Raw genomic sequence first — 13,625 nt, 5'->3', positions numbered from 1 at the left:
AGTCAGGAAGCAACAAATGTTGGCGAAGATGTGGAGAAAGGTGAACCCTCTTACATTGTTGGTGGGAATGCAAGCGGGTACAGCCACTCTGGAAAAGAGTATGGAGGTTCCTCAAGATGTTAAAAATAGAGCTACCCTATGACCCAGCAATTGCATTACTAGGTATGTGTACCTTTAGACACCAGTATCCTTGACACCTGACCACCAAGCAGGGCAAGACCCAGCCCTTCCAGTCCAACCTTCATCTGTGACACTGTTTTATTCATCTGTACACTCAGAGCAAAGCCTTTCCTGCTCCGATTCTCCAGGCCACTCACCCTTCACCTCCAGCTCAAGTGTCATCACTTCTGTAAATTCCCTGATTAGCCCCAAGTAGAAGTGACCATTTCCTCCACTGTGTTCCCAAAGTGTCGTATACTTTCCTCTCTCACAGCTGCCTCCACACGTTGTCACAGCCACCGGACCATATCGCACGGAGCGCCAAACCCCTCCATTCATTAGTGTGTTCCCTGAACCCATCATATTCCCCTGGCACTCAGGCTGCTCAGAACTCTTCCCTAAAACAATAATAAGTAGGTGAAGAAGTACAGGACTAAACAGGGAGATCTGAAATGAACCTATCTTTGTGCCGAGTGACCTGAATATTACAGAGAAGTGAAAATGTGTAGTCGTGGAGGGAAAGCCACCTTGTGGGGAGCAGTAGGAGCATTGTTAGCAGATATAGTTGAATGCTCCCATAGTCTAGTGTTGAATAGCTCTTGACGCACAGTGGTGCTTAATAGCAAGGCAAGGGGCTGGGAAGACTGGGGGTCTTGCTGCTCAACCACTGTCCATCAGATTCTGGTCTAAACGATGACTTGATTTCATTACCACAGGGAACTCTTTCCACTCAGCTTCCAAAGATGGGCATAAGCCAGGACAAGGACAGGAGAGGGGCAGATCCATGGGTTAAGCCCTCTGCTCTGTGCTGGAAAAGCTGGTTTGAAGGAAAAGCCAGCCCTAGATGCAGAGATTGACACCTTGACTCTGAATTATGGTGCGTCAAAAGGCAACTCCAGATGTATTCTATAGTCTCTGGCTCCTCTATTCTCGAGGTGGATGGAGCTGGGACACAGAACCAGGTCAGGACAGCTTGGGTTTTTTTGTAGTTTCCTTTCTTTTTCTGTGTTCTTCTGCCAGTTCTGGCCACCTCCCTTCCTCTGGAGATATGCCGAGCTCAGCAAGCCCAGCTCCATCAGCTCTGCCCCCTGTGCCCATTGGCTTCTGGTCATCTGGTCATCTGATAAGGCTTAATGCTTCTGCTGCAGACAGGACCTGCCTCACTCTGTCCTGCTGGCACACTTGGCAGCCAGGCTGACTACTGCTGCTCCAGGGCCTCCTCCCAGCCTCAGATTTCAGCTCAGCACCTCCAGCAGCCTGGCTCATGGCTCTGCTATTCTCCTTGATCCTCGGTGAGTATCTCTGCCCCTGCTGACTGAGGCTTCAGCGTCTCCCCAGAACTTTGATCAGGGAGAGTGCTCTCTCCTCCCAGCCAGTGAAGATCCTGCTGTTTTTTAAGGAGCAGCTTCACCTGCTCTCCTGCCTTCTCTGTGTCTAAACTCAAGCCACTGAATCCATACCCAATTTATAATCTATTTGATCACCAGAGTTTTTTTCTGTTTCCCTTTATTTGCACTGACAAATTTATAATAGTGTATCCCATTTCCCTCTTTATGTAAATTTCCCTAAATGTATTCTTTATAAAAAGACAAATGAACCGTGGGTAACAGCAGGTAGAGCAAGAAAAGGAAGAGAACCGGAAGACAGACAGCTTTCACAGGTCATACACTCCAGTTTCCTCTCAAAGGTGTTCCATATAATGTTTCCCTAGGGTCCCCGTTTCTTATCATCCAGAATAATTTACTGTAAATGGGGATTTTGGAGTCAAAGCGACCTGAGTTTCAATCCTTGTTCTTAGATTTCTTACCTGTCTGAATTGTTAAATTACCCTCTCTCTCTGGAATCCCACTTTCATCTGTGAAATGAAGGTAATAGTATGTTCTTTGGAGGTTTGTTAGGAGACTTTTCATGAGATAATGAACTTGGGGCACCTAACAAGGCCTACTAGGTCTCTTCCCTAATCAGTCACAACCATTTTATTGTGTCGAGGATCCCATGCATCACCAAAGCTCACACTGGCACTTAGTGTGCTCTCTGTAGGGTGCTGGCTGAATTCCTAAACACTAGTACATTTCCTGTATCACCTGCCAGCAAGTCCAGCCCCATCAGGAGTGTCCTATCACCTCTTCTCTGCCTTCCTTCAGCCCCACCTCCTTCATGAAGCCTCTCTGGTTTGACTACCCACAGTCACCTACCCTGCTCCAGAACTTTCAAGTCCCTCTTGGGCTCTATGGTGTTCATCCCTGCATACCAGGCTCGACACACTCAGTTTGCATTCTGTATATACAGGCTTTGTGCTCTTTACTAGATGTGTGGGGTGTTGTGTGTAATATTACTTCGAGGTTTAGACAGTTACAGACAAGGTCTCACTGAGTCTGAGATTGGCTATATCCTGGAGAATAAGGGCATTGCATTATTTAGAAATTATTTGGAAATGAAAAGAAGAAAATATTCCAGAATAAGCCACTAAAATTCTTGGATCTGCCTGAAAGACTCTAGACCACAGACATTAGCTCCTTCAGAAATATTGCATAAGATGTGGGGGTGGGGCATGACTGTTCTGCAGTTCAGAATGCCTAGGGCCTTGGGGACCACTGATGGGCACAGGGCGGCATTAGAAGGGAGCCTAATGCATAGAGGAACCCGATCACCCAGAGGTCCTATAGGGAGAAACTATGATGTCCTATGACGTGCTGACCCTTAAGCCTGGGGTTTGGAACCAAATGTAAGGCTGCTTTCTGATCTGTTGATCAGGGGTCAGCAAACTACAGCCCACAAGCTAACAGTGGTTTTTACATTTTTAAACAATGGGGAAAAATCAAAAGAAGAATACTATTTTGTGACACGGAAATCTAAATTTCAGTGTCTATAAAAAAAGTTTATTGTAGCATGGCCATGCTCATTCATACTCATATCCACACGTGGCTGTTCTTATGCTACAGTGACAGAGCTGAGTGGTGGTAACAGAGACCAGAGGCTACAAAGCCCAGATTACTTGTGCTCTGGCCCTTTACAGGAAAAGTGTCCTGGCCGTGGCCTGAGCGCAGTGCCAGTGACACAGACAAATCCTGCCCTTTCCCTTCTCTGTGCTGCCCCCATGGCATTTCTGTCTTCTGCACCAGAGCCCTTCCCAGCGGCCTTCGGCATGCCTTGCTGTGGAGCCCAGAGGCTGCACACCACCCGTCCACTTCAGGCAGTAATCAGTCGATATAATTGGCTAGAATAGAAAGTGAATCTATCCATGCCGGCGGCAGAGCAACATCTCGTGTACAGGGAACATGTTGGGCTGTGGTAGAATTGGTCTTTGTGGTTCCCAGTCACTGTCCATGTGTCCTTCCGGTCTGGTCATTGCAGGACAAGGTTTCCTTGGGCCTGACCCAGCACTCTAGCTGCCCCACAAAGTCTGGCAAAGATTTTCTAGAGAGTTGTGTTGTTTGAACAAAGCCTTGGGATTGACAATATGATCTCACTCGCTTCCTTCTTCTCTCCTCAGCCATTTGCACCGGACCTGGTCTCTTAGGTAAGATTTTTGGGGTCCTGAGAGGGAGGCCTCCAAGCCCTTGACTTCATGCTTCCTTGGGGCATGGGGAGAGGCTCTAGTTCAATAGAACCTAGGTAAATTTCCTCTCCAGTTTCTCAGTCCAACCACTCTATCCTATGTGGGTGGGTTTCCACCTCCAGAACATGGTAGGGATTTGGGTGGTGTTTCCTGCAAGGAGATTCCCTCCCACTTGGCCTCTGTGGCCTAAAACTCCCGGCCACCTCCAAGTAGCAGATGGCTTTGTTTGGGGACTCAAAATGTATCCCACCCCCTTGTCGGCATATCTGGGAGAGGAACTTCCTTTTGCCCTGCTGGGCTCTACCACTTCCCAGCCCCTGTGCCAACCTGCATGGCTCCTTTGAACTAGAAATGCATTTACTTGTGTGCAGTGTGTGGTTTGACCAGCAGTGGGCAGGCTGGATTTCAGCCTCCCCTGGCCACCTGTATGGACCATGCACAAGCGACACAGAGAATAGGTCTGTCAAGAGGAAGGCTGTGATCTCCAGACTCAAGGGGGTTGGTCGTGGACCCTCAGCTTCTTATACATTATCCCATGAGTCTTTTTCTCTTGATGGTAGAGGCTTTACCAGAGAAGGACACCCACAGACTCTGCAGTGGCCACGATGGACTCCACACCAGCAGGATGTAATTCAATTCTTTCAGCATTGCCGTTTCAGATTCTCGGTCTAAAAATCAGATTACATGGTCTTTTTCCTGTGGTGTACAGGGGTGTCCTCACTGCTGGTACAGGGACCTTGGCTCTACAGCTTTCCCACAGCCCAGGTCACTGCTTCTCCACCCCCAGTCCTGCTCTCGTGCTGACAGCCAGCAAAGTAGGCTGAGGGCACTGTCCGGGAGGCAGCTGCCCCGGTGGCCCCTCTGCCCTTCTCTCTGGCTTTCAAATCTCTTCTCAGCTGCATTTCCTTGACACTTAGGCTGTTTCTTTCTTACATGTTTCTTCTTTCCTGGGAGGGGTTCTAATTCTCCTTTTCATGGAAAATAAAACTTGTTTAAAGCCAGAATTTTACAACTCGAAATCAGATAACATGTGCATGTAGATAGCTAGTGCTTCCTGGAGTACACAATAATGCATGTCTAAATTCAAATCTCGCAATGACCCAACTGCTATTTCTCGGTGACTCTTCTTGAGTTATATTTATACCCTGTAAATGTAGGTGTGCAAAAATGAAAACTTTTCTTAGTTTTTTAAGTTAAATTTTAAAATCTATTTCTAGCCTCCATTCTTCATATTGCTTCCCTCAAAAAACACATGGAACAAAAGGAGGCACAAAAACAAATGAACAAACCAAATGTCAACTTCCAATGCACTCTAAAATCAACCAGCTCAGTGTTTCTCACTCAGCAACTTCTTCTGGGGTTGATTCCAGGTTCTAGGGAGTTTTTGCAGAGCTGAGGCAAGGTAGATGGTGGAAGATCTGGTCCTCCGAAGTCATGCATGTGCCTGAGTCACCCACATGTCCCATGTGGTCATAGGTGACACTGCTCGTAATGGGGTAGGCCACAGACCAGCAGTCACGTGTGACCCCTCCATGTGCCCCAGACCTGTCTCGGTCAACTACCCCACTCCATGGAGGCATGGCCCATTCATCTCTTCTCTATCACGCTGTCATTCAAGGGCTGCACACGTAGCTAACTAGCTCTTCACCCTTTGTATCTCACCCTTCCGGGCTGCTGGAGTCTTTGTGGGGTTGCCCCAGACCTCTTAAATAGCATCTCCTGGAGGGCAGCAATGCTCTGAGTTCATAAACCAGTACCTGGAACATAGTGTATGCTCAACAAAAGTGTGCTGCCTGATAGGCTCTTCTTTGCTCTCCCACAGCCATCGCCACTCTATGTCTTGTCTCAGTGGAAGAAGGAGAGAATTTCCATTAGCCTTTTCCACCCTCAGAGTTATTGTGGGAAAGCAGAATCATGTACTGGATTCCTCAGAACATATCTGGAGGCTCTGGGGAGATTGTCTCCTACCCCAAGCCCTAGAACCCTCTAGACTAAGATTCTGACTGGTCAAGGCTCTGACACTTCCTTCACCCACTGCTGTCTGCATTCCTCTGAGCTGGGTTCTTGAGCACAGGAAGATGTCATGGGAAGCAGCAAGGATGGGTAGTGGGGGATCACGGATATTGGGAGAGAGAGTCAGGCTGTTCAGCCCAAGGTATATCTATACAGCCAGCCTCCATCCGGCTGCCACTGGGGGAGGCAGAGTCAAGAAATGACAACACAACAGAGCACATCTCTACACCTGTATTCTGACCTGGGGCTTCCACTGTTTAGCGGTGTGAGCATATATACGTGGGTGTCTTGAAGCGGAGTTTCTTGGCAGGGTAGGTTAAGAGTGGAGCAGAATCAGAACTTAGGGATGGGGTCCTGAAGCTCCTCTCCCTCTACTTCCCTCATAAGCCCTCCATCTCAGCCCCCAATATCCCACACCCTCTGGAAGTGTTGGAAGAGTTCTGAGATGCCTGAGTTCTCTCTCATCCTCCAGATGCCCATCCAAGTTCCCATCCCTTTGGAAGTTCTTCATCCAGTGTGCGGCTGGTGGGAGGTGACCACCACTGTGAAGGGCGGGTGGAGGTACAGCAGGCCGGCGAGTGGGGCACCGTGTGTGATGACGGCTGGGATAAGAACGATGCAGCTGTGGTGTGCCGGGAGCTGGGCTGTGGAGCCGTCAAGAGGGCAATCAGTGGTACTGTATATGGGCCACTGACACAAGAAAATCAAAAAATCTTCTTCCAAGAACTCAAATGCAATGGCATGGAAGAGAGCCTGTCTCAGTGTGAAAGGGAAGATTTTTTTGACTGCACTCACGAGGAGGATGCAGGAGCTGTATGTGAGTGTAAGTACCGTAGCCCCACACCCTGTGCCACCAGACCCGTGGACCAGAGTCACCTGTCTTAACCCCCACCGTGGACTTCACACATAGTAGCTAGCTCCTCACCCTTCGTATCTCACCCTTCTCAACTGTGGGCCCAGCAGAGGAACATTATCCTCACTTAGTATTATTCCTGCTCTTTGGATGAGGTAAAGCATTTAGCTTAGTTTCAACCTACATGAGAGCCTGCTTCTCTCCTTCATGCATGCACGCGCGCGCACACACACACACACACAAGTACGCCCAGATCCATCCACCACTAAGTGTTGGTTGAAGAGTATAACCTGTGTCTGGAGCTTGGGGGAGGTATGGGGAAGAAAAGAGCTGGCAAGGTATGATGTATGTTTCCTGGTTTTCTGCCCCTAAGAAAACCAAGTACAGTGCATGCTCTTCCAGCTCTCAAGTGTTCCACCAATGAGAGTAGACAAGAGATGCTCTTAGGAAACAAACACAACACTTTGCCTTCTGTGCATTAATAATCCCCTCTCTGCATGCACCTCCCATTGGACTGTGATTTGCCTGAGAGGCTTGTCCATGTCTTCTCTTTGTCACCCTGCAGACTGTTACCAGGGAAACAACTAATAAATCCTTGTGCCTGATGCTGAGATCTCATTCCTACTTCTTAGAGAGATTGAAGGTTGGGAGCACTAATTCATGATACTTGGGTGATAATGCTGATAATGAACCAGGAAGTTTTGGGGCTTGGACACATTGTGTATGTTACTATTGCATTTTATTTTTTAAAAAAATCTATGCAATCCCTCTACTTGCCTCTTATGAGGAACAAGTGAGAATATGAATATGAAAATAATTCAAAAAACTAAAAATGTTATGGAAATAGTTAATTCACTTGGAACTGAAAAATGACATTCATTTCATTGATTCACTCATCCAACCCATATAACAAGCATCTACTGGACAACCCTAAGCACTCTAGACACATTGTACTAAACACCAAGAACAGAGGGATGTGCCCATGGGGCTCTATTCTGGGAAGACCATGTTCTTGCTTGAACAGACACCTCCTCTTTCCTTTCCCACAGTCCCAGAGAATGTGCGGCTGGTTGATGGCCCTAAGCGCTGCCAGGGCCGAGTAGAGGTGAAGCACCAAGGGCAGTGGGGCACCGTGTGCAAAGCAGGCTGGAGCTTCGCAGCTGCCAAAGTGGTTTGCCGGCAGCTGGAATGTGGACGGGCCATACTGACCCGGAAATGCTGCAACAAAGCCACCCAGGGCCAAGGGCTCATCTGGCTGAGAAAGGCATCATGCTCAGGAAAAGAAATCAACCTTCAGGATTGCCCTTCTGGGGTTTGGGAAAAGAACAACTGCACCCATGATGAGGACGTGTGGGTGGAATGTGAAGGTAAAGCCCATGAGTCCAGAAACTAGATTCATTCATTAATTTGGTTAAACTGGATTCCATTTAACCAATGTCTACAGACAGCTAGTCAGACATCAAGTGACAGTGACAGAGTCAGTTACTCATCAATTCTTGTTATTTATTTATTTATTTATTTATTTATTTATTTATTTATTTATTTTAGAGAGAGAGAGAGGGAAAGCACAGTCGGGGGAAGGGGAGAGAGAATCCCAAGGAGACTCCAGTCCGATCATGGAGCCCAGTGCGGGTCTCTATCTTACGACCCTGAGATCATGACCCCAGACAAAATCAAGAGTTGGGCACTGAACTGACTGAGCTACCCAGGTGCCCCTCTTGTTTTTTTCAAACGCTGACATCAATGCCTCCCTCTGTACAGGAAAATGGTTTCAGTGATAAGTAAGTGCTAGATTATTGTGAACTATTAATATATTGAATTCTACATAATGTAGACAGAGCACGCCACTCCATGTATTGTTGAGCTCTTTAATTAAAAAAAACTATTGGGAAATCACTTATTAATATTAGATTTTTATAAATTAGACAGAGAAGTGGAAAATCCTAGTTAAGGAAGGGACCCGGACCACACAGTCAGGCAGAGAGAAGGGGGTGTAGGCACAGAAGCTCAGTGGATGGTCTCACGTGCTGACGGGATCTGAGTGTAGAGGACCTTCTCTGTCAGTCCGCCTGCCGCCCTCCACCCTCACTCCCTCCTGCACCTGCAGATCCCTTTGAACTGCAGCTGGTAGGAGGAGACAGCCGCTGCGCCGGGAGGCTGGAGGTGTTGCACAAGGGCGAGTGGGGCACTGTCTGTGACGATGGCTGGGGAGAAGAAGCCGACCAGGTGGTATGCAGGCAGCTCGGCTGTGGGGAGTCCCTCTCTCCATCTGCCAAATTCCGGAGAAGATTTGGCCCTGGGGCTGGCCACATCTGGCTGGATGACGTTGCTTGCTCAGGGGAGGAGAGGTCCCTGGAGCAGTGCGCGCACAGGTTTTGGGGCCAACACAATTGCAAACATGCAGAGGACGTGGCTGTGGTCTGTGCAGGTAAGTCCTGGGGCAGAGTTCGTGGGGACATCACGGGGGAGGGGATGGACAGGGGTTCCCACCAGCGTGGTCTCCTATTTTACACTTACTTCAGGGGATATGGGTGAGGCATTTGAGCAATAAATAGAAATAATGATGATACTAATAATAAACCCCATACTGTAGACTTACTGATGTGAGAGGAAGAGAGATTTTAAAAATTACTGGATCAACACCTTATATTAAACATAAACAAAGTGAGACTCAGAGAAAATAAACAACTTTCCAAAATCATAAAAATTGCTTTGAAGTGATAGAGCAGAACTAAAGTGACTTGTCCTGACTCTGATCTCCGGGGTCATTCTCCCAGCTGACCCCAATCCTCACAAACTAAGTTTAAACTATGAGAGACAGTCCTACCTCATTCTACCTGATGTCACTGCACGGATTTTAGGTGAACCTGTGGGAATCGGGCTGGGGTAGGGGGGCTCTTGGGATGCCCAGGAAGCAGAGTCATTCCAGACAGTGGGGGGACTGTAGGCCTCTTCAGGGAAGGGAAGGAGGAAGCCCTGCCCCAACTTGAGCCAGGAAATGAAAGCTCAGCCCCTGGGGGCTGAAGCCCAGCTTGATAAGCAGGGTGTGAAAGCAGGGCTGCTTGGTTTAACCATGCTGCTGTGGAGCCAGGTGAGGGCTGAGGTTGACTAAGGGCCTGATGACCAGCTAGTACCCAGAAGAGGAGGGATTTAGTCATGGAAGACTACAGGTTGAGCCCTGATCCTGCCATTTTGAGGCTCTGTAATCTTAGTCACTTAACTACTCCGGACCTCATTGTTTTTATCTATAAAATAGAAACGCCCTTGATCCATTGACCTCAAAGTGTTTCATGATCGTGTGAGGGTGAGATGTGTTCATGTACGGGAACGCTGTTTGTGGCAGCTGGCTAAGTAAGCCCCTGGGATGCTGCACCTGACTCTGATTTGACTCACATCTTCAGGGGATGTGTGTACGATTAGGGTCTGGGAGGGCCTCTCTTTCCTACACTGGGGCCCAAACTTCTTTCTTAGCCTCTTTGAGCTTGAATGAAATAATCCTTTTTGACATGTGCCATCCTTACCGTACATTCTTCTTCTCTTTACAGAAGAGTAGCCTGGCCTACCTGAAGCTCAACCCAACCCCCACAGGCCCCACGTGTCCCCTACTTCTCATGGACCCTGACTGGCCTGGCCTGAGCCCTGGGCTACAGGCTGTACCTGCCTCCCGCTCTGCCCCCAGCAGCCATCTGAACCCTGTGTGCTGCCTTGCTCTATAGCCACACACTCCTGTCATTGCCTGGAGACATGAGCTGTTGAATGCCCTCTGCTGGGAAAGATGAGCCCACAGTCACCCTCTCCTCACTCAGGAGCCCTGGCACCTGTGCCATCTCTTTTCTCCCAGCCTGGGATCCCCAGGCTGGTGCCCTGACCAGTGTGGGCCATGGCTGGGCACCATCTATGTCTGTAGAGAACATAAAAGGAACCAGACCATTACGTGGAACCTGGGGAGGAGTCTTTTAGATCTTTTTCTCATGCTTTAGGTGATCACAACAATTGATAGCACCTCACAGCCCTCCTGCTTCTCGGGGACAGCACATTCTTTCAGGAGCAGGGCAGCGTCCTGTAATTGTAGATGCTTTGATGGTCCTTGGAAGCAATGGTGTGCCCCTCCAATGCCTGCAATAAAAATCCTTTGTTGACCCTCCAACGTGGTTGCCATTTATCAAGAAGAATCTTACAAATGCATTCTAATTGATCTAGGGAAATACGTGTTGGTGATGGGGCTGCCTCTGGAAGGAGGGGAGGCTGAGGCAGAAGGAGGTTGGGGAGGTGGGAGTTGTGCCTCCTGCCAATCAGATGATACCACTTTCACTGTATCCGCTCAGATGCTGGTGCCTGCAAGTCTGAGGCAAGGCACAGTGATGCTAAGGTCAGGACTTAATTCTAAAACTCAGCAGCCTTGCACTCTGAGGCTCAGCTGAGCACCTGCTGTATGCCTGCATTTCCACTGCCTAATAAAGCAGACCCCCCAGTCTCTGCAGCTGCCTCCTGTGCAGTGGGCTTTTCTTGCCACCGGCAAGCAGGTGCGCCTCCCCAGCAATGGCCTTCGGAGCACCGCTGGGCAGAAGAGGACCTGCCGGCAGATAGGACCAGCTGTGTTACAGAGCAGTATCCTCTTGTCTCTTCCCTAGCGTGGGAACATAGAGCACCTGGCTCCGTAGTCGAGAAGAGAAGGCCTCGCCAAACATTTTGGGATCTACCTTGTTTACTCAAAGATTTTGTCTTTATCTGATCAGCTCTCTTTATCTGATGAGGTCTTCCTGATTTTCCCTACACACTAGTGTTCTGTTCGCTTCACCCCATGGTAGCTGGAACCCCGAGGCCTCTGAGCAGCCTGCACCAAGCCATTGAAAAGCTATTTTATCCTCAGTGGAGCAGACAGGGTTGGAATGTCACAAAAGGAACTTCAAATTCCCTCTAATTTTATATTAAAATTTCATTTATCTCCATTCCGGTAAGTCCCCTGAGAATCAGTCAGATAAAAGTAAGAGTTCTTGGGAGAGACAGGGTGAATCCCACCCGGAAGCAAGAGTTGATAGTAGCCTAAATAGTGAGTGTCACTGAAGGAGAGCAAACCCAGAGGTTGACCCTGGCCTGTTGTGGGGACAGAGGTCATGTCCACAGTGGGCTCAGATGTTACAGTACATCAGAGCCTGAGCAGACTAGCATGTGACCTTGGCTGCCAGCGCTCAGACACTGCTGAGTCTTCCTGGACTCGTCGCTCATCTCTCCCAGGGGCCCCCCAGCCGGGCCCCTGCCAAGAGGCCACTCACCTGCGGCTCTGCATTCAGGGGGAGTACTGCCTGAGTAGGGCAGGGATTCTGAGTCGGTTTACACCTTCTCCCACAAGACACCCTCCTGAGACCCTTGCCAGGGTCCAGATTCTTAGGCACCCTGCACTCCTGGGCCCACACATGCACAGTGTGCACCCCTTCAGCTGGCCTGGGGCAGATGGGGTCCTCTGGGCCCGTGGAGCTAGGGACTGGTTGCAGCCACCTGCAGAGTCTCCAGGACCCAGAGGGCCCCCAAACCCCCTGAGGCAGCAGTGACAGACTTGCCACAATCAGTGTCCACCTGGACTTGCTGCCTGGCAGGGTCCTCGCCAGCACACAGGGCTCCCAGATCTGTCTTAGTGGAAGATGCAGTGGGTAACCCTCGGGCCTGCGCTGACAGGCCACTCACTCTGTCGTCGGTGGAATATTGTCCCCTGGGTAGGTGAGTTAGGGCTTGCAAGATGCATGCGCCTTGTGACCTTGCTTGTCCCCTCTCTTGTCTGGGTCCTGATCACAGCACACATACCTTCACCCAGCCTGGGGCAGCTGGGGCATAGTCCCCAGTAGAAGGGAGCCAGCCCCTGAAGTCTCCCTGAGGCAGCTACAGATTCTCTGCCCTCAGCCCATTGGCACTTGTTGCTTTATCGCCCTGGGCTCCTCCAAGCGGCCAGGGTCCCCAGGTGTCTCTCCTATCCAGATGGGGCCATGTGGCCAGTTCTCAGAACGGACGTGACACCCATCAAGGCCATTGACAGAGCTTGCCTCGTCCATATACTCTCTCTCCCCATCTGCTGGCTTGTCAGGGAAGACCCCAGTGACACAGGGGTGTCCAGAGCCATCCGGATGACCTGGTGGCAGGCTCCTCACCCAGGCTCTGCTGACAGTGAAACAGGTAAGTCCTGTGTCAAGCCAGGGAGATGTTTGGATGGCTTATTAAAGGCACTTGGCTTACTCCGACTAACACAGACATAAACAGTTTTTACAAAATCAATTACATTTCTTCGGAGCCCGCCAACAAAGGCCCGGAGGCATGCTCCACTGCCTTGGAAGCCTCTGCATATCTAGTATTTGGTGCTAATCAGGGGATGTGCCCCCTGGCCCACTCATAATTGTGTTTTTAGTGTGAAGTAATCATAGTTTATTTTTGACGGTCTCCTGAGCTTTTTTGTTTTTAAACTGTACCCAACATGTCCATTGCAAACATTGTGTGTGTGTGTATTTTCAGACATTATTTTTTTTTTAAGAGCAGTTTTAGGTTTCCAGCAAAATAGAGAGGAAGATACAGAGGGTTCCCATATACCTGCTGCCTCCACACGTGCACAGACCCCCCCCAAATTGCCAACCTTCCTCACTAGGGGTTGCATTTGTTACAATCAAACTGCTTTGACGCGTCATCACCCAAATTCCATAGTTTACACTGGGTTCACTCTTGGTGGTGTTCTATGGGTTTGGGCAAATTTATGAACATGTATCCACCATTATAATGTCACGCAGAGTAAGTTTATCTCCCTAAAACTCCTCTAAAGTTCTCTGTGCTTGCCTATTCAACCCTCCCTCCCCCCTAACTCCTGGCAACCACTGATCCTTTTACTGTCTCCCATAATTTTGCCTTTTCAAGAATGTCATAGAATTGGAATCACACCGTACGTAACTTTCTCAGACTGGCTTCTTTCACTTAGAGATATGCATTTAAGTTTCCTCCATGTTTTTTCATGGCTTGATGGCTCATTTCTTTTTGGCACCGAGCGATATTCCATTGTCTAGATGG

General features: G+C 49.2%; 1 protein-coding gene across 1 annotated transcript; it reads left to right on the top strand.

The window, feature by feature from the left end:
• Positions 1–1,294: 1,294 nt before the first annotated feature.
• CD5L (CD5 molecule like) lies at positions 1,295–10,731 on the top strand. Its single transcript, XM_027613586.2, has 6 exons — positions 1,295–1,451; positions 3,653–3,679; positions 6,204–6,554; positions 7,634–7,951; positions 8,692–9,012; positions 10,130–10,731. The coding sequence occupies exons 1-6, from the start codon at positions 1,424–1,426 to the stop codon at positions 10,135–10,137; spliced, it is 1,053 nt and encodes a 350-aa protein (XP_027469387.1). The 5' UTR covers positions 1,295–1,423; the 3' UTR covers positions 10,138–10,731.
• Positions 10,732–13,625: the final 2,894 nt, after the last annotated feature.

The sequence above is a fragment of the Zalophus californianus genome, chromosome 10 (assembly GCF_009762305.2).
Source record: "Zalophus californianus isolate mZalCal1 chromosome 10, mZalCal1.pri.v2, whole genome shotgun sequence".
Lineage (NCBI taxonomy): Eukaryota > Metazoa > Chordata > Mammalia > Carnivora > Otariidae > Zalophus > Zalophus californianus.
The sequence above is the reverse complement of the archived record's forward strand: the minus strand, read 5'-3'. Positions and strand labels throughout refer to the sequence as shown.